The 21,269-nt window shown below is 34.8% G+C and overlaps 1 protein-coding gene, 1 non-coding gene and 1 pseudogene across 6 annotated transcripts in view; 1 reads left to right on the forward strand and 2 right to left on the reverse strand.

Annotated features, from left to right (window-relative positions):
- TFDP2 (transcription factor Dp-2) overlaps window positions 1-21,269 on the forward strand; it is a 120,186-nt gene that overhangs the window by 63,375 nt on the left and 35,542 nt on the right. For 2 of the 5 annotated variants that reach the window (XM_011357430.2, XM_023529082.1), the window contains exons 1-2: window positions 2,425-2,498; window positions 18,071-18,174. In XM_011357430.2, the coding sequence (XP_011355732.1) occupies window positions 18,172-18,174 (3 nt within the window). In that variant the 5' untranslated portion in view covers window positions 2,425-2,498; window positions 18,071-18,171. Of the gene's footprint in view, window positions 1-2,424; window positions 2,499-18,070; window positions 18,175-19,117; window positions 19,137-21,269 lie in introns of those variants that run through there. The other 3 variants (XM_011357427.2, XM_011357428.2, XM_023529083.1) reach the window with 2 other exon arrangements.
- On the reverse strand, window positions 9,014-9,132 carry LOC111738140 (annotated as a pseudogene).
- On the reverse strand, window positions 9,338-9,439 carry LOC111738122. Its single transcript, XR_002779704.1, has one exon. It is a non-coding gene; the product is annotated as a U6 spliceosomal RNA (small nuclear RNA).

Here is a 21,269-nt window from a genome sequence, read left to right on the forward strand (position 1 = left end):
TAGACAGTACTAAAGAGCAGGCCAGTTTGCTGTCTAGCACAGTGCCTGATACATAGTAGGTGCTCAGTAAATATTTGTTGAAAGAAAGAATGAACGATAGCCAGGGAAAAGAAAAATTGCTTCTGCGGGAACGATGGACTCCTACTTTGGCCCCACTTTACTTTATCCATTACGTGACCTCAGTTATCACATGTCTTCCGGACCTTGGGTTACTGTTAGGTTTATTGTTAAAGCATATACTAAATATGTGAATATTCCAGGTAGTTCATATTTGAATTTGTAATCATCGTTCGGCTCTGGGGGATCAGGTGGGGTGGGGTAGGAATGCTCTGCTACTTAAAATTAGTGCGGTGAGTGTACCTGAGGACTGGGAATTTTTATTACCTTTCGTTTTAAGACTGTGACAGAGTAGGTATGACCATATCTAGTCCTTGAATATCCTAGCCTTGGGTAACGTGAGTGTTCACTTCTGACTGATGTGACAAGTTAGAGGTGAACATTTATTTTCTCTGTGTGGTTTCTTGAAGGTGATCAAGAATGATGAGAAGCAGATGGGGAGGTTAGCATTATTTTCGATAAGAGTATATAAATGGATGTAAACATGTAAAATTTCAATACACAAACTGACCAGATACTGTGTAATTTCCAAGTTTCTTTTTTTCTTTTCATTTAAAACTCCTCTGAAATCTGATAGTCCATAAAAATTTAGTGTGTAGAATTTTAACCAATTTTTTTACTCAACTATTATAATGACCTCGCATGTGATAGCGATACCCGATTTTAGAATCTGAAGATACGAGGCCACACAGGTTGTATTTTCAAGTTTAAATTAATATATGTGTATATATATATCTGCAACCCGACCTTAATTTATACCCTATACTATATCATTCTTGACATATCTCCATGTGCCTGTGTAATAGTCTGTGTGCAAAGAAAAGTGTGACTAAGAAAAAGTTTTCTTTGATCTATTTCATTCCGTGTATGTTTGAGTGTCTAACAGGCACTGTTTCAGACGCTGGGAATACCACACTGACCAAAGCACAAAATTCTTGCCCTCCTGGAGCTGTTGTCAAGGCATACTTTCAGAGGGGCACAGTTCAGGTTAGATGGTAACTAATCAAATAAGCAAAGGTACCTTCGTCATATAGGAGAGTTGTACTCTCAAGGAACTGACATTTAAACTAATAAGCTCACTAAAGACAGAGATTTTTGTTTGGCTTTTGTCTGTTGTGTTCACTGCTGTATCCCCAAAGCCCAAATAGTGCTTGGCTCATAATAGGCATTCAGTAATAATATGTCATTGAATGAAATGCTTATCGTTTTGAATTCATATAATCATAGACATATACTTTTGCAAATAATTTTTACGTCTAACTAGTTGAAAATTTTATAATCTCAGTTACCTATTATTATGGTTTTTTTTTTTACCTGCTTTTTGTTTCTCCTTGTGCCCACATATCAGAGTGCAGGAAAAACATTAATATTAATAATTAGTCATATGACGATCTGATATTGCAGAGGATAGATTTGGAAAGCAATTTAAGAGGTCGTCTTTTGTTCGGCTTCCTGCCTAGGAATAATCGAGTAAGTTGGTTAGGTGTGTATTTTTAATTAATCATTAAAAAAACTAGGACAGCATAATTGGGTTCTCTCTTGAGAAAACGGAGAAAGGTACTTAACCCTAGATACAAAGGCAATAACCTGAAAATTTTAGAACTTCTAACTCTGTGGGAAAGTGGAAAAAAAAAAAAAATAGAGCACGACTAAGCTGCTCTTCGTTGATATCAGAAATGGGCCTGTCATTCACTTTGGCATTGAAGCACAGCCTGCTATCTCAGGGGGCAGAGCCAGGACTTTTTTTTTCTTTCCCTGAAGAGCTGGACAGTTATTACAGGTTGAAAAGCCTCAACCAGTTTTTCAGGAGTTTCTCCTCTTTTTTTTTTTTCCTTTTTTTTCTTCTGAAACTCATGGTGCTTTTGCTCTGCTTTCAAGATGCATTAAGGTCTCCTGTTTTGTGACTGCTTTGGAGCCAGCAAATACCCTGACATGTATAATTCCAATTATGCAGGTTTCATGAGTAAGTTTAATATATATATATATATATTTTTTTAGCTAGTTAAAATTCAAATGAGTTTTAGAAAAATGTGGGCTTGGAGCTAGGTATTTTATTGTTTCACCACTTTTGTTTTAAGCATTTTTTAAAAGCGATAAGAAAGCAAGATTCTACATAAAAAGACCCCTTTGTCTCTTAAGACCTTAACTTCCAGTTTCTTTTGAAGTGGCTTTGTTGAATTAGATAATATTCATATGTCTTCTTAAAGACAGTTAACTAAACAGTTTTCTTGAGCATCTTTTTAGTTTTACTGAGAAGTATTTTAAATTGAGCTTTCTGAGCTCGATTGCTTATGTCTGACACAGTCTCAAGTTTCCACTGAATGGTAACAAAGACTGTAGAGTGTTGGTGCTGCAGTGAGAGGCATGCTTCTTTAGACCAGGTAAGAGAGATTATTTTGTTCAGTACTGCTGGGTGAGTTTTTACAGCGCTTATTTTATGTTCTTTCAAAAGCAGCAATGTTAACTTGATAAATAGCCAGGAGCACGCTGAATGCAAGACGTCCTTGCTTGTTGCAGACAGGAAAACTACAAAGTATGGGGGTTGGGGTGGGCAGGGGGGGAGGGGTAGAGTAAGCTTAGTTGATCACTCAGTTACTTATATAAATCAATTAAAATGTGAAAACAATTCCGGAGCTCAGTTTTCTTCGTTCAAGAACTAAGGAATCAGTTGAGGAAATGAATAGTTTTAAAGGTACTTTATGGTTATTACTTTGTGGATGCAATTCAAGTGATAGTTTTTACTTTCATTTCTTTCTAATAGTTAATAAAATGAGCTTTGCCTTCAACTATACATTTTTTCCATTTATGAAAACTTTTAAATGTCAGCAGCAAAATATGATTCCTCAGGATCCTTGGAATAAACCTGACACTTAAAAAAATATTTCAGCTTTTATAGCTGTTACATTTTTTTTTCCCAGTACATTTTTCTTCAAAGTATTTGTGCTTTGAAAATGTCAGCTGTATTCTAATGAAGCTCAGGCATTGTTTGCTCATAAAGGGGCTGGTGCATTCCACTGCTTTATGGTTTATTATGAGGCACAGTGTGAGAGTGTGGGTGGCACCATTTGGTGTCTGCCTCTTGGGGTAGTGACTGCCATTATGTTAGTGTTGGATTGGCAAAGAAATATAGCATGCAAGATCCTATATGAATCTGGATACTGTGAAGAAAATCTTAACCCTAAACAATACTGAGTTGGGAATGTGTGACAATTTGATTGAGTTGATCACTTCAAGTATACTCTTGAAGTCTGCATTTTAGTTACAGTTAACATTCTGCCAGTCACATCTCTTGTTTTTTGATGTAACATGTACTCATTCTTTGAACTTTAATAAGGAAGCGAATGTTTCTAAATAAACAATGACATTTTAAGTAGATACAGTAAAATGTTAAATAATAGGTTTACTTAAAAGTTTTAAGCAACTTAGTGTGGGTGGGGAGGGGAAGTGGGAGAGGTCAGGCAGAGAGCCTTTCTTTCAGTTAGGAAAGCTCTGATGAAAAAAAACAACAGATGTTTCTTCTGTTACAATTGAGGTAGTTTCATTCAAAATTCACAGTAGCCGAAATGGGAGGGCAGGTCATAAATCTGACTTAATCAGTGAATAAATAAAACTTAGTCATTTAAATTTATTCTTTTATAATCAGGATTTGAGAATCAGTATAGGCTAATATATTCTGAGTAACATACCTTTTGAAGAGGCTTTTTCATCTTAAAAATATGTGTAATTAATGAAAATATGAGAAAGTTAATTTTAGTCCATTGAAGCTATAGAAAAAATGATCATTAAATCATATAGAATATTAAGGGGGAAACTAAGCCATTATAAAATATATAAGGAATACTGAGGTTGCAACAATTTGTAATTGCACAATAGGTACTAAGGCTCAAAATGTAATTGCAATATGAAACATCATTTGCGTATGTGATAGATCATTCTATCGTTAATGAGAAGCATGAGATTTATTCCAAAAGATCTTTGAATAAGAAACGTGAGAGAAATATTTTGAATTTACTTGAAATGCTGTGTTGCAGTTTACCTTTAAAAAGAAAGATAGCTTAAAGTCGGTTGCTAATGGAAAGAGGAGAATGTTTATCTGCTCGAAAGAGTAGGACGGAAGAGCTTGGAAGCAACATGCATGCAATAAGAGCAATCAAAATTTAAAAATTTTGCATTTGTGGAATTCATAATGAGTAAAGTAAAAACCTTTCCGTTTACTAATAACATGAAGAGAAGTTCTGTGCTCTTGGAAAGTGTGCATTTAGTACACATTAATCTTTATGCAATTTCTGAAAAGTTAACTCTTATAAAACCAGTGTGCCAGATCTTTCACATATTAGCTACTAATTAAAAATTTGCCAACCTTTACACTGTAAAATTAGTAGTAATACATTAAAGCCAAAAAATTCTCTGAACCATTGTTCAAAATTTATGTATGGAGCAAATATTAAATGGTTTTCTAAATGTTCATTCAGTTGGTCTAAGGAGAAGACTGGAAAAGATCAACATTCAAGGAGATTGTTAAAATTTTCTCTTGCTCTTAACTGGGATTTGTGGGCTGCCCTGAAGATTTTCTTTGCTTCAAATAATGATGACAGAGTTTAGAGATTTTGAGGCTTTTCAGATCATTGTTTTAATCAAGATATTCTAAAATAGGTCTGTGTGCATTTTGCTTTTTTAAGGAATAGCAACATGTAGCACTGGAGCTTTTTTCCCTCTTTAAGTAAAATAACTGTCGTGGAGTTTAAAATGAATTTATAAACTATGAGTTTGGAACTTTTACAATTTTAACCAAAGAATATATCGCTTTGATGGACTAGACTGTCCTTAAAAGAAGTTGATGGTCCCACATGGGGTATATAACTGTGACAGCATCATAGATTATAGTTATCAAAAAATGAATATCACTTATGATTATAAATGTAAGCATCGATAGTAAGTTATTTAACAAAGAAAACAGCATCAGCAACAACAATGCAGAAGTAAATGTGATTGTTAACCTTTCAGATTAAGAGCTATATACTGGAAGAAGACTTCTGGGGTTCTTCTTGCCTTATATATGAACTTTCTAGCACAAAATTGAGGTCTAGGGAATCTGAACCTTACCTCTACATTGTTCTCCAAGTCAGAATACCTACCCAGAGAGTGACTGATTTAGATGTTTTCTCTGCCTCTCATATGTGTATGCAATCAGAAACCATGGCAACCTCAAAATCTCTCATATCTAGGGTGGAGGTCAAAGGGAAGATTTGTCTGATGTCTATATTTTTCTGAAAAGAAAACCTTTATATTATTATTTAGGAGCAGGTAAAATAGTATGAGTATTGTACCTTAAATATATTGTGAGTTAATTGTTGTGTGATTGGATCCAGGAACCTATCGTGTAATAACATTATTTCTTTCTACCAAATTTCAAGCAACTAGTTTTCAAATAAACTTTTGGATCTCGACTCTGAAGCTGGCGTTCATCAGCAGGGAGGCTTAGTTTTTGGCACTTTGCTCACTCACTTGTGTTGCAAAATTTGGCAACTCTCTTAGCAGTTTCTCTGATAGAAAAATGAAGAGACTGCTAACTGAGCACTTACTGTTTGCCAAGTAGACCCAGTAGAACCTACTTATAAAAGTTTGTAAAATCCTTTAATAGATAAGATTTTCATACAAAAATTTTGTTGGTATCGATGCCTAAGTTCAAGATTTCTTGCTCTTCACAATGTGAATTAAAGGTAGCTTCGATAATAGCTCTCAAGTAGAACATGTTGAAATAAAAATATTGATAACATCACAGTGTTGAATGAGCTACGTAATATTGTATTATGGAATGCAGTGATCCCCTTTTTTATTTGCTAAGAAATGGAAAGAACTGCTGTGAAACTCTAATTCGTGGGTCTTTGGTCTTTCTGAGTTCGCATCCTAAAGTTTTAAATTTATTTTAAGAACACAACTTTGTAATTCTGGATCTGTCCTCAGTGATTGACACCTTTGATAAATATTAGAAAAAGGTCTCTCTCGATTGTACATTTAAAATAATTTCTTTGTTAACACTGTCTGAGGCAGGGTACCATCTCAGAGGGGTTGTGGGCTCCTTCATGAGATTTCCAATTAGGAGCCCTTGGGTGTTCTAATCCTCATAAATTCTGATCCTCGTGGTTGCACCCAGCTGCCTTGATCTACTCTAGCCACTCAGTGGCTGTTTTTACAAGATAAAATGTGCTGCTTTCAGCTCACTCTCTTTTACTGGGCGTACAAACAATGCGTGTGCCATCTGGTGGGTGTCCTGGCTATGGTGATGGTGCTAAAAGTAGTGGTTGAAAATAGGCTAAACATGAAAAGATATACCATTTATGAGACGGAAAAAATAAGAGTCACTCAACCCTTTCTCTTTTAAAAAGGAAAAGGAGAGGAGTGTCATAGAAAGAATCTACTTAGACTCCATCACTTCCTTCCTGAGTTTGAACAAAGAGGAAAGGGAAACCTGAAGCAGTCTGTCCCAGTCTTGCCTGATCATAAGAATCATCTGAGGCACTTGTTCAAAACACACATTCCCACCTCGCTTCTAATTCTGTAGGTGTCTAGTGGAACCCAGGAAGGTGTGTTTTGAATAAGAGGCACACTCCCCTCTCCTCCTCTCGCCTCCTTGGCCTTTTATAACCAGGCACATTGGGGAAGAAATGATTTGAAGGGTTGGGGAAACCAAGCTGTTCGAGGCCACAAGGTGAAGTTATTCCATTATTAATCAGAAGATATATTGTCCTAAAATGGGGAATTCTAAGTAAGCAGGTGGAAGAGAAATGAGAAAATTAAGAATTAAAAGGTTTCCTTGACTGAAGTAATAGAAAAAGGACAAAATGATGTGTTTTAACTAAAGGTAAAGAAGCCAGTGAAAAAAACAGCAGGATCGAATCTGTAGATTAGACAAATGTTTTTGGATGGACATTTAAAAAATACCGAAAGGGGAAGGTCCTACCAAAGAAACCTAGTGAGAATGGATTAAATGATTTCTAAGATTGTTTAGCTTTGAGATTTGAACTAAATAAAAATGATTATAATAGTCCACATACCAGAGCTTGAATTAAGGAGTTCATTTAAGAAATGAAGAGGAACTGTTTAAATCCTGGCATGCGGGAAGATAGAGAAAGAATTTTTTTCTTCTTCTTCTTTCAAATTGAAGAATCCAGGGCATTTATGGTTCTGGTTGCCAGATAAAGAAGGAGCTTGCTAATGTTTTAAAAGATGTCCTCTAAGTAAAAAATGCTTATCAAAGCCCAGAGAACAGATTTAATCCTCTCGGAAAGTATGTAGGAAAGATTGACATAAAAGATTTATTGACCCATTTAGGAGTATGCCCTTAGGGCTATCATGCTATTTCTTGTTATGGCCATTCCAAGGATCCTTTCTTTGATTCATGGGAAGATTCTGGTTAGGTGGTCTACTTGTGGGAATCTTAGAAGTCCTGTATTGTGACAGCTGCAAAAACATCCAGGCTTTTGCTTCCTCACCTGTGATATATGGAAATATGCAGTTCATACCTCGTGCCCTTATGTGTCTATACTATAGGATGTTTGATTTTGGTTTTGGAACCAAATACAGAAAGGAAGGTTCTAGAAGTCACTTTGACCATTACACTTTGGAGATAAAATGAACTTTTATCTTCTATTTCTCACTCCTCTCATTTATATTGATGTTTTGGTCGTTCAAGTTAAAAAGTTTAGTAGTGGTGATGGCCTTTGGATTTAAGCTTAGGAAGTTTGGTTAACGTGTTTGAGTGCAAATGCAACAAATTACAACATCACGGGATTATAATGTGAAGATAGGTAACGTATGTTATTAGCTATACTAGTAGCTAGCTATAAATAGAATGAAAACTTTAAAAAAAAAAAGATCCGTGTGTGTTTAAACATAAAAACATAAAAACTGGTTTATTTATTTACTTTTTACCCCCCCCATCTTGATGTGCATATTATACATGGATATGCTATATTTTAATTATCTTACAGGTCTGGTATTTTTAGTTATACTATCTTTTCAAATTAATTATGAATTATTAATATGTGTTTCATTTATGAAGGTAGTACTGTTGATCTATTGGGCCTGAGTTTTTTTCCTAGATAAAGGTGATAGATATTCTCCAAGCCATCTGTATCATATCTCCCTAGTCCACTCTGTTGTCAGTGACATATATTGCTTTCCAGATGGTTGGTCGAAATTAGAAATACCGTTTTAAGGTTGTGGAATCTTTTCTCTGCGCAAAATGAATTGGCCTCTTCCAGAATCAGCATGTGACTTGATCTCATGAGTGATCAGTTTGAAATGAATCGATAGCCTTTTATAACAGTTACGAACAAATGATTAAACAGGCAGTGTGGACAGACATGCTTGGCACTTTCTGACTGCTTCTTCTCTTGTGGAAAGGTTAATCATGAATGAAATAGAGCATCTGATACTGTCACATAAATAGCAGATCAGTGGAGCAGAATAGAAAGTCAGTAAATTGACCCAGATAAACAGAATGATCAAGATAGCATTTCATATCAGTATGGGGGAGAGAGAGTAGATTATTCATTAAAATTAGCCATCTGAGGGGGGAAAATGGATCTTTCGCTTCTCACATCAAATAAATTCCAGTTGGGTCCAGGATATAAAATTTAAAATGAAGGCATTAAAGTATTATAAGAAACCATGGGGGATATTTAATACACTCTTTAGTATATAACTAATGATAATTAATTTCAAAGAATACATCCAACAGGAAGTGCCAAACCTGGAATGGAAATAAAATGTACATAGCATGTCCATGTATAATGTAGGGTAGGGAAGAAAGATAAACTTTGCAGTTACTCTTTTTTCCTTCTCTCTCTCCCTCCCTCCCTCCCTCCCTCCCTTCCTTCCTTCCTTCTTTCTAGATCTACAGTACCTGGTCTTCCTAGATGGTCTCCCATCTAAGTACTAACCAGGCCAGACCCTGCTTAGCTTCCGAGATCAGACGAGGTTGGGCATGTTCAGGGTGGCATGGCCGTAGACTCCTTTATTTTTATATTTAAATATACAGACATTTTTACATAGGATGTAAAAGTCATCAAAGGAATAAATTGACTACTTTGTTTTAATGTGCAGAGAAAATCACATATAAAAGCAAAAGACAAATGCCAAATTGATAAAAATATTTGCAGCAGGTATAACAGAAGAAAATAATTTTTCCTTCGTTATTATTACTATTATTATTATTTTAAATACGGAATGCTTCATGAATTTGCGTGTCATGGGGCCATGCTTATCTTCTCTGTATCATTCCAATTCTAGTTTATTTTAAAGAGGGTCATAATTTAAAGAGGGTCTACTAATGGAAAAAAATCACCAGCCAATAGAAAGACATAATTCTCAGGAAGGAAAATTTAGATGACTTTTAAACAAAACAAGTCAGTCTTATTCATAATAATAAAACTAAAATAGAATCAAAATCAAATACTATTTTAACCTAAAATTTGTCAGAAATAAAATTTGATAACACTGAGTTGGTAAAGCTATGTGGAAATAGACATTTTCGTACATTTCTGAAAGGGAATTTGGTACAACCCGTGTGTATGAAGACATATGTGTAATCATTGCAGTATTATTTGTGGTAATAGAAGGTTTTACTATTAAAAATGTTTGTAATACCAAAAGCTTTCCATTACTAAGGGACTCAATAATTAAACTGCTATAGCCATACTATGTAGCTAACAAAGTAAATATTGAGGCAAACTACATATTCAGGTATGGAAAGACATCTAAGACAGATATAGTATTCAGTGAGGAAAAGGCAGTGTACAAACTGATAGAGTATTCAACCATGTGTGTAAGGAAAAAAAGGATATTTATTCAAATATTATATGTATGTCTAGAATATTTCTGGAAAGTTATGTATGAACTGGCACCAGTAGCTGTCACTAGAGAAAGGAATGGGATAGGTGTGGTTGGGGGTGGGATGAGACTTAGTTTTCACTATATACTCTTGTCTCATGAATTTATATCAGATCCTTCCATCAAACATACATTCATTCCATTCATTCATTCATTCATTCACCTAGAAATGTTTATTGAACTCTGCTGTGTCCCAAGCACTGTGCTAGGTGCTAGAGCTGTGGCAGTGAATGAGATAACAAATCCCCTGTCCCTGTAGAGTTTAACATTCTGAGAGTGAGCAGGCCAGGGACAAAGAATAATTACATACACAAGTAAACATAAATATGCAATATATCATATTGAGATAAGTACAGGGATACCTCCTTTTATTGTTCTTTGCTTTATTGAACTTCACAGATGTTACATTTTTTACAAATCAAAGGCAAGACTCTCCACCAACAAAATATTAACGATGCACTTTATTGCGATACTCTATTGTGGTGATTTGGAACTGAACCCATAACATCTATGAGGTCTGCCTGTACTATGGTGAAAAATCATAGTAAGTTAGGAAGTGCTGATATAGGCTGGTCAAGAATCTCTGATGCAGTGACGACTGAGCAGAGACTTGAAGGAAGCTGGGGAATTAGACACGTAGATCTCTGGGGGAAGAAAGTTACAGGCAGGGGAAACTATAAGAACAAAGGCTTTGAGGCAGAAATCTGCTTGGCATGTTTAAGGAACCGCAAAGAAGTCTCTGCGAATGTTGTGAAATGAAGTGGAGGGAGATTGACAGGTCATGAGGTCAGAGTGGAGTGGTACAGGTGACAAAGGGCTCTGTAAACCATCACGAGGACTTATGCTGACAGATGCAAAGTCAAGAGAGTTTTGAAGAGAATTGTTCTACATAGCAGGATTATTCTGCTGTGTGGGGGATAGAACAGTGCTGTTCACTAGCATAATATGAACCACTTACATACTTTAGAATTTTCTAATAGCCACATTTAGAAAGGTAAAAAGAAACATAAAATTAATTTTAATAATAGATTTTATTTAACCAAATATATCTAAAACATCATTCAACATGTAATCAATATGAACAATTATTAACGAGACATTGTTCATGTTTTTGGGTACTTAGCATTCAAAATCTGATGTTATTTTACACTGAGAGCACATCTCAATTAAATGTTAAATTTTTAACAGTTGAGGTGAAATGTTGGAATATAGTACTACCAAAACAATAAAGCTGTATCTAATGGGAAAATACTTTATACTGCTTCAGTTTTTAAATTTAAATTAAGATGAAATAAATTTAAAATTCAGGCTCTCAGTTGCACTAACCACATTTCAAGTGCTTAATAGCCATATGTGTCTACTGACTCCAAATTGGACAGCATGGCGACAGAGTTGGGGGAGGGGCAGTGCAGAAGCAGGTTCGTAAATCAGGAAGATATTGCAGTTATTTAATCAAGAGATGGTGACTTGGACCAGAGTGATAGCAGTCGAGTGGAGTGGGTGACAGTGGTTCTATTCAGGATATATTTTAAAGATAGAGCCAACAGGATTTATTAATGGATTGAATGTAAGATATAAGAGAAAGGAAGAAGTCAGCAGTGATCTTTTTTGGTCTGAACAGTTGAAGAATGGAGTTGACATTTACTGAAATGAAAAGGAGAGAAGGAGGTTTTTGGGTAGAATGGGGAGCAGTCAGGAGTTAGATTTTGGCATGCTAAGTTTGAGATACCTATGAAACATCAAAATGGAGTTAATGAGAAATGACAGCTGGATACATCTAACGTTCAGGAGAAAGGTTTAATCTGGAGAAATGTACATAGTAGAAACCATCAGATCACCTAGTGAGGAAGAGTCGACAGGCAAGAGTTGGAGGGCCAAACTAAAGAGCTCCTGAATATTTTTAGCAAGGAGGAGCCAGCAGTCAAGACTGAGAAGAAGCCAGTGTGTTAGGAGAACCAATAAAGAATAGTGGTTTGGATGTCAAGTGAAGAGTGTTTCAAAAGAAGGTGTGTGTTTTTTTTTTTTTTTAATGTCAAATATGGCTGATAGGTTAAAGTAAGTCGAAAGCCAAGAATTGACCATTGGATTTAACAACATGGAGATGATTTTGAGAAGAGCTATTTCAGTGAAGCTGTGGGGAAGAAATGGGAGTGGGTTAAAAAAAAAAAATGGAAAAGTGGAGACAGCAAATGTTGACAGATTTTGTGTTTTGCTGTAGAAGGCAATAGAAATGATGAGTTGGTAGCCAGAGAGCTGTGCATAGTTAAGAAAAATTATTGGGTTTTGTGTTGGCTTTTTAGATGAAAGAAATAATGCTTGTGTATCGCTGACGAGAATGAGCTAGCAGAGAGGGAAAGATTGTGGTGACACAGGAGACTTAGAAGATACAGTAGCTGGAAGGCTGTAATTTAGACAAATACATGAACTACCTATTTAAAAAATAAACTTAAAAAAAAAATAGCCCCAATCGAGGTAACAGAAGAGGGAAAGCAAGAGCATTGTATAATCTATAATTAGTCTCTTACTAATAAATATAAAATTGTCTGGGTCACTTCCCATCATTTTTTTATTAAGGTATAATTTACGTGAAATAGAATTACGTTTGACAAACACGTACACCACCACAATCTCGGTCCTTTTTTAAGCTTTTATTTAGGGCAGTAGGTTAGCTTGTCCTGTGAAGTTGGACCCTGTATATATGGGATATACCACTACTTCTGCTTTGACATATTTATCAACCCATAAAATAGGCATGTTCTTTCTTGCAGTTATTTACTAATTTGGTTCTTCTAGGAGGATGTAATACAAGCTTGGGTTAAGAAGGTTTTTCCAAAAGCTAATTCAGGCAAAAACACAATTTTTTTCCCCAGAAAGTCAGCGCTGTGAAAAAAAATAACATACTGGCATCATGTAGACAAATTATAATTATTTGACTGAATTTTTTCATTTTAATTGCACATATTGAAGGTGATTAACTAGAACTGGAACCCCCTAAAGAATTATGAGTGAAAGCGATCTTTGGTGTCTAGACAGTTATAATGGAAAACAGAAAGATTCCATTTACTCAAGAAATTGAAATAAAAAATTTGAGCCAAAATTTTGTGCCTGTGTCAAGATTTGGCATAAGGTTTTAGCTGTTTTTCTTAGCCACTTTCTTGGGTGATTAATCTCATTTAGTTAATTCAGGGAATTGTGAGAACCAAAATCCAGGCTTATCTTAAAATTTTTGTTTTTAGTAAATGCATCAAGTGCCAAGAATTGGCTTCTGGACAGTGTCAGGCCCCTGTTGCCAAGAGGGTAGGAATTAAGGCCAGGTACTTATGAAAAATTGTTTAGACTTAGTTTGGTTTACTTCTCTTAACTTGACTGAAATTTCAGGAAACTGGATGTTTATAACCTGTTGAAATAGGTCCTTTTAAGTAAAAAAAAAAAAAAAAAATTATGCTGCTGAACCCAGTTGATTTGATGAAAGTAAATTTTATCTTAATACATACATGGCTTTTATTTCTGGATATTAATTATTGAAATCCCAGTGGAGCCCCTTTAACTGCTTCTAAAGCATATTTCATTTTTACTAATTGAAAAAACACATACCTCATTTATAGATCTTCATCTTATTTCAGCAGCTGTGGCTGATTCTTGCTTTCTCTCTTCTTCAGATTGGCAATTGCTTTTTAAATTATAAAACAAGTGAATGCATGTTCATAAAATGTTTTTTCAATTATAAAAAAGTATAAAACAAAGCATTTCTCCATAGTACTCACCAGAGCTAACCTCTATTAAATTTGTTATCTCGCCAGACTTTACGCATGTGTAAGTTTATGTGTATGTGTAGTTTTTAAGGTAAATAGAATCATATTAATCATATTCTCTTATAATGGGAACAGTTTTTGACAGCAGTACATACTTGTAGGGGGGTAGAGTGTATAATATTCCATCATATACATGCACCAAAAGATGTTTAAACATTTAAAATTGTTTCCAGGTTTTTGCTTTTATCCACAGTGTTGCAATTCTAAGACATATTTAATTGTTCTTATCTGCTTAGTTTATTATGCTATATATCTTGCAGAGGAATTGCTGGTCAGAGAGTGTACACATTATTAATTGCGATGTTTTTGCAGAGGCTAAGGATCTACTTGCCACTTAGGCCGTGGAGGGCAGTTGAAAGAATATTTGTTGATGTGAAAAGAGGTTTTAAAATGCATGCAATTGTTTTTAAAACACTTTTTTAAAATTATGTACTCTAACACACAGTTCCATTATTCTTCTAATTGTTCTGTCAGACCACCCTCCAGATGGGTTCTCCAGTGCTCCCTCCACTGACAGATGTGTTACCTCCTTGAGTGCAAGGGACAGTGTCACTTGCACTGAGTATCCGTCGTGCTTAGCATTAGTATTTGACGTACATGTAGTAGGTACCTAGTAAACATTTAAAAAATATACCCCGTTCGCCACGTCTTTACCAACTCAGGCATTATCAAACTTTTTCATCTTTATCAATCTGGAAGATGAAAAGGTTTCTTTTTAAGTGTTTTTTTTTTTTTCATTATTAAAATTAAGCATCTTTTCATGTAATTACTGACATTTACATTTCTTCATGTACTCAGCTTATTTTTATATTGACTTATAAGTGGGAAGTTAAATAAATAAAATGTTTTTAAGGATAATGACCTGTGTGTCGCAAATTTGTTTACCGACTCTGATATTTGTCTTTTAAGTGTATTGGGGCTTATGCTACTTACCAAATATTTACTTTTAGGTAGTCAAATCTATTGCTCTGGTTTTACTTAAGATTTCTAAATTCTGTAACATGCTTAGAAGGGCCTTCCTCATCCCCAAATTATTAAAAAAAAAAAATTTACTTCTAATTACTTCTAAAAATTACTTCTAAATTTTCTTCTAATACTTTTATGAGTTTTATTTTTATACTTAAATAGTTGATCTTTCTGGAATTATTTTGTACAGATGAGAAATTGAAATCTAGGTTTCTTTTATCTAAAGGGAAAATTTTTTGTCTCAATGACATTTTTAAGTAATCCATTCTTTCCCCATTGATTTGAAATGCTACCTTTATGATACATAGAATTTTCATATATAAATGAATTTCTAGACTTTAATTTCTGTTTTGTCAGTTTCTTTATCTGCTTCTTAGCCGGTATCACATTATTTCAATTACTCTTGCTATGTAATGATTTTGAAATCTGGTAGCCTAAAGTTCTCTCTTCCTCATTATTCCTTCTCTAAAAATGTTCTTGGCGATTCTCTGCCTTTACTCTTCCAGATACACTTTAGAATCAATTTGTCAAATTTATTAAGTTCCCTCTAAATTCTTTTGGTATTAAGTGGCAGGACAGATCTGGGTTCAATGTTTCTTTTTTAATTTTTGACCAAAGTTTTATATTCTTAATTTTCCTTTAGTGTTAGGTTTAAAATTAGGATCAACCTGTTCCCTAACCTTAATTATCTTTTTGTGTTTGCTTCACTGGTTTTTTGTGGGGTTTTTTTGGCGAGTTTTTTACTTTTGCTCTAACACAGTGTATCAGAGAAGATCTCTCATGTTAAGCATTCAGTAGCATTAAGGTCATTTTTAAAAACCACCGGAGACCCAGACTTTTTCAGGGCTATGCTCTTCTTCACATGAGTCTGTGGTGTGTTCCTCTCCCGCCGGGGACTGTGTTTATGGCACATGTCTGTCAACTACATAGCTGTTTCTCCCCCTAAAATCATAGATGATTATTCTCCAGTTAAGTGGATTCTTAAGTAGATGAATAACCATATTGGGGAGTTTTGATAATAACCTTAATCTTTAGCAATTGTTAAATTATGCATGTCATATTAAAAAAATCAGTTGCACAGTTACAGATTAAGAAAACTTTCATAAGAATGTTCAGTCATGTTTCGAAAATAGTAAACAAAGGACCTGGTATTTAAATTTATTTCGTTATGATACCTGTAACAAAGTGAGAAGAGATACAGTTTAGGATGCATTACAGGAAATACAGCGTGCAGATCAGGAAAGGTAATCTATGCTAATCAGTCTGTTTGTATAGTTTTGTGCCAGGGACTAAACCAGATACTAGGCTACAAAGCTGAGAGGCATAGCCCACTTATAGTAGAATTACAAGTAAATGATAATAGATTTTATGGAAAACAGAAGAAGGGCATCCAGGACCTGAACTATAGAAGCGGGGGACAGCTTTTAAGGAGAAGGTGACACATAAAGCACAGGCTTTAGAGGTGGAGCCATGGCCCTCACTAGCTATGGGAACTTGTACAGATCATTTAACCTCACTCTATCTCAATTTCTTCATGTGTAAAATGGAATCAATAGTCGTATATTTCACGCTGTTATCCTTTAAGCAGAAAATGGTATGAAATCCCATTTTGAAGTACTAGAAGGTAGGGAGAGAGACTGTTGTCCCAGCAGAGAGACTTCTCAGCAGAAGGAAAGGTGTATACACCAAAGCCAGGGTGGTTGAACTGGGGCCTTTCTGGAATTGGACAGCATTTCATGTGATTGGAATGTAGAGTGCATGTGGAGTCAGAAGCTGAAGATGAAGCTGGGTAGGGAGGCAGCGAGCAGTGAGATCTCCAAGCAGGAGCTTTGTGCCATGTTGAGGAGTCTGAACGGCGTTTAGTAAGTGTTGTGAAGTCTTTGAAGGCCTTAAGTAGGGGAGTGTCCAGAACAGTTTTGCCAGTTGACAGCCTGGTTTGTTATAGATGTGTGCAGGGGCTGGGAGAGCTATTTGAAGTAGAAAGGATATCCAGTTAGATCAGTGGTGCTCAGCCCTGGCTGCACGTTGGAACCATCTGGAGAACTTTTAACAGCCCAATGCCCAGGTTGACACCACACCAATTATATCAGCAGCTCAGGGGGTAGGACTCAGGTACAGGTATTTTTTATTGCTTTTCAGATAATTCTGAAAATAATCTGAACAGCCAGGGTTGTAAAACATGGTAACTACATTCAAACCTGATTTGATAAAGTTCCCAGTTAAAGAAGTGCCAATGGCATCAAGGAAGCGGGGTAAGGAGATAAGTGGGCTGTGGTGGTCAGTCGAATGAGAAGGGGATTGAGGACTTCTGGATTGGGTCGCTGGGTGGACGATGATCATATACCAAGGCTCAATTGTATACCAAGACTGAGAACATGAAAGAGAAGCAGATTTGGGTTTTAGGCCTTATTGAGCTTTGGAAGAGCTAAGGGAAGGGCTATCTGAGGAGGGAGACTGAGATGAAGGTGTCTTTCTAGTCCTGCTCTGAAATGTTTTTTTTCCCCCTGGTTTCAATTTTGACTCTCTTTTACACACTTCCTGGATGATCTCCTTTGTTTTATTAGATGACATTATTACTTTCTAAGAGAAATGTTGGTAAACTGAAATTTGTCTTGGACGAGTTAAGTAGTCGATATGGTAGTTCAGAAGATTATTGGTTGGCTTTTCATTTCAGGGGTGGTACTTTGCCACTTACTTTAAAATTTAAAGTGTCGAAATCACTTGAAAACACTATATGTTAGGTCTCACAATTTCTAACATTATTAACCTACGTAACATCACGTTTTTTTCTCTATTGTAATAAAACTTCAAAAAACTACCAACTCAACATTTTGAAAACATGGTATCTTTTAGTATAAATTTTTTTTTATTATCCTATAAAGAAATTCTAATATTTATTTTACTTCATGTTCTACTTCATACATTTTTTTGTTCTATGATGTCTGATAAAGATATAACAGGATTTCTTAACTCTGGTATAAACTATGCTTTGCATTATGTATTCTCTAAATATTTCTTCCTCTAAAAATCAACTAAAAGTCCAATAGTTAATTGTCAGATAGACTGAATTATTTATTTACAGATTTTCTGTTCAGCAGAACTAATTGTATTCACTATAGCAAAGCAGTTGCTGGTATGGCTTTTCAGTAAGCCTTCTTGTTTCTAATTTACTTATTAAGATTGTCGTAAATTACATGAGCAAAACTGAGGTTAGGACCATGAGGTTAGAAGGTGGCCTTGACATTGCAGAACGTTAACCCAGTGTTTTGATATCATTTCAGGTAACATTTCATTTGTTGCATTTCCAGTTGCCAATACCAACTCACCAACAAAGATTTTACCAAAAACCTTAGAACCAATAAATGTGAATGTTGGACCCCAAATGGTAAGAAAATCATCAAATCTTAGAATTTGAAACTTTGCTTAGGTAAAACTAAGAATGTAAAAGATAATTGTTCCAAAGATGGTTGGTCAAATGTTCTAATATTAATCTCTTAATCACTTTTTAAAAAGTTTTGTTTTTATTTCAATGTATCTGATTAAGTCTTGAGAAAAAGGCCTCGTGCTGCTTAATGTTTAATTTTCGCATATTTGACTCTGTGGATTCTGGATGTGCAATATTAAGGTTTTTGTGCCCTATACGAGGCTTTTCTTGTTTTTAGTTATTTAATTAAATTGATTAGAATTCTGTCGTTTTTATGTTCTCTTCCTTTTCTCCCTTAGCCCTAAACTATGTGCTCTCATATAAATCGAACATGACCCATAAGTTAATTTATATCTGGAACTATGAATTTGAAACTCTTTGATTAAAGGACATTTGGGGAAAACAACATGCCAATTCATTTTAATCTTTAACAGTAGAAATAATGGATGAAAATGGGAAATATTTAACTGTTTCTCTGAAGGAATTTCCTTAATTATGCTAGAGCCTGAAGTGTGTGGCACTTTTTTAGAAAGTCTTATTTATGAAGTTGCATGCAACTACTCTAAAAACTGTATAACTAATTTAAATGGCTTCATCCACCATTAGCAAAAGTACATAAACATTTGAACAATAACTCTTCATTGTCAGTGCTTACGTGTTCTCATCTATAGAGCAGTAAGGATGAAATTTGCCCTTAATGTGTAGTACTGTGGACTGTGTTAAATCAAACATAGAATTATTTAGACAAAAATATCTTTTAACATACTTAATGGCTCCAGAAAGTCTTCAAGACATGACATTTTCTCTGATCGCTTGAGGACTGTTAATTATCTGTAGAATTCAAGCCAAAGTTCTTACACAATTTACTGTAACTATTTGAAGAATGTAATCTAGCTCCAGACTTCATAGAGATTTAAGATCTGGTAAGTGTTCCCATTTCAAGGTAGTTTCGGGTATATTTTCAAACATTTGCTAAGCATTTGCCCCTTACCGGCCACTATGGTAGGTGCAAATTAGATAAGGCACCTCACTTTAAAGTCTGTATTTTGAAATGCGATTCTATATACACCAAAATTAAACAAACATACTTGAACTCTTATGAGTTTGGCCCTTACAGTACTCCTCTGTTTTGAGAGACTATTTCCTGTTGTTATTTCAGTGATGCTGCTATGATAAATTTGAATTTCTCTTTTGGAAACATCATAATTTCTCTTTCTGTTGTCAATTCGAGCTAATGTACATGAAAGCCTTTATACACCTCAGTTCTGACAAGGGTAAGTAATCAGGTATACTACTTATCCAAGTACTGCAAACCTCAGAGTCAGCAAAAAAAAGGTCGGAAGAGGAGACTTGGGACTCTCTTTTCACCAGGCCAGCCCAAGGCCTTTATTTGTCTCCCTAATTCTGAGGTGCTTTTGCAGTCTTAGATCTTGGGCAGGAATCAGAGTTTCCTTTTTGATTTCCTAATTGTTGTACAATCCCAATTAGAGCCATTTCTTTCTCTTCCTCTTTTTGAACATTGACCCCTCACCTTCGATTTCTCATCTATGGTTTTAAAAAAATATTTGTTTAGTTAGAAAATTCTTGAATAAAATGCCATTCATTTGCATCTTAAAGCAAATTTAAATTTCACATTCTCTTTGAAGCCAAATCTTAAGGGTAGATAAAAATTTCAGAGGGCCCCAAGGAAGAAAAAAGTTGTTTTCTGTGTAATAGAAAGTAGCAGTAACTGTTTTAGTTTGGGATACTTGCCGTTTCCTTAAAGGTATCTGTGTATATAGATGAGATAATCTCATGATTATCTTTATTTTAATATAGTTAAAAACTGCATATTTCTTACAGTGAAAACTAAAATTTTGTGATGAAATCCTTTAACATGTTACAATTATAGATTCTTTTTTTCTTCTGAATATAGATGTTCTTTTGGCTTTTCTCACTGTAGATGGCAGTAGTACCTAAGATATATTGATTGAGGGCAGAAAAATCTCTAGAATGAGATACAATTGTTATGTGATTTTTATAGCCTAACTGTAATCTATTGTCAAAGAAACCACATGATTACATGTAAATTAAGATCGTCTGGTTTTTTTAAGAGGGCAGAAGACTGAAATTTAAGGTAAACATTCATTTTCCTTATCAGATCAACCGAGTATTAGAAATAATTGCCTCTAATTACCTCTCATTTTAATTTGGGATTTTAAAATTAAGCTTCAGTTTTATAAAGCATGTCTGACTCAACACTTATATAGTTTTCCTATATTCAGTGGTTTATCAAGTTCTGTTGACTTTTCCTTGGCTTTTGTTTCTTAAGACTCAACTGTCATTGGCCTAGTTTTAAGAACTCATTGCATCTCTCATGAACTTCTAACTTATTTTTCCAATTCAAGTCTAGCATCTCTCCAATTTGTTCATTCAGGAAATGTTTATTAAGGACTTACTATGTACCAGGCCTTATGCTAAGATAAGGGAACAGAGTATTGCTGATCACTCTCAGATCAGAAAAGAATATCAGCTAAAAATCCTACGTAGAGAAAGAAAAAAAAATTGAACATAGCAGCAGTTCATTTCCACAGTCATTCTCAATAATGGTAACCATTTTTTTCCTATGTCCTGTTTCTCTTCCAGCTTTCTTTTTTTTTTCTTTTACAGATCCCTTTAAATGAAGTAAAACTGAGGCTACTATAGGCTACTATAGATAAAGAAAATGAAGTAAAACTGAGGCTACTATAGGCTACTATAGATAAAGAAAAAGATAAAGATAAAAGATAAAGAAAAAGATAAAGAAAAAGAACTCCTTAGTAATAATACCGCACAAGTAATGCAGTCTGTTTTAAGGGTAAATTGAAACACTTAGAATTACTTTGTGGAGACTCCTGCTGTAGGAATAGAATAGACCAGAGACTGATGAAATACTCAACTTTTCCTTCTTAAGCTGTCACACTCAGGGTCACTATGATAGAGAACATTTGAATGTGTGATGTAGTGATTGGTGAAAACTATGTCCTTTATATTGTAGAGTATTTTCTTACTGGATTTTATGTAATCCTGTCATTGAA

Source organism: Pteropus vampyrus, unplaced genomic scaffold, assembly GCF_000151845.1.
Source record: "Pteropus vampyrus isolate Shadow unplaced genomic scaffold, Pvam_2.0 Scaffold35, whole genome shotgun sequence".
NCBI classification, from domain to species: domain Eukaryota; kingdom Metazoa; phylum Chordata; class Mammalia; order Chiroptera; family Pteropodidae; genus Pteropus; species Pteropus vampyrus.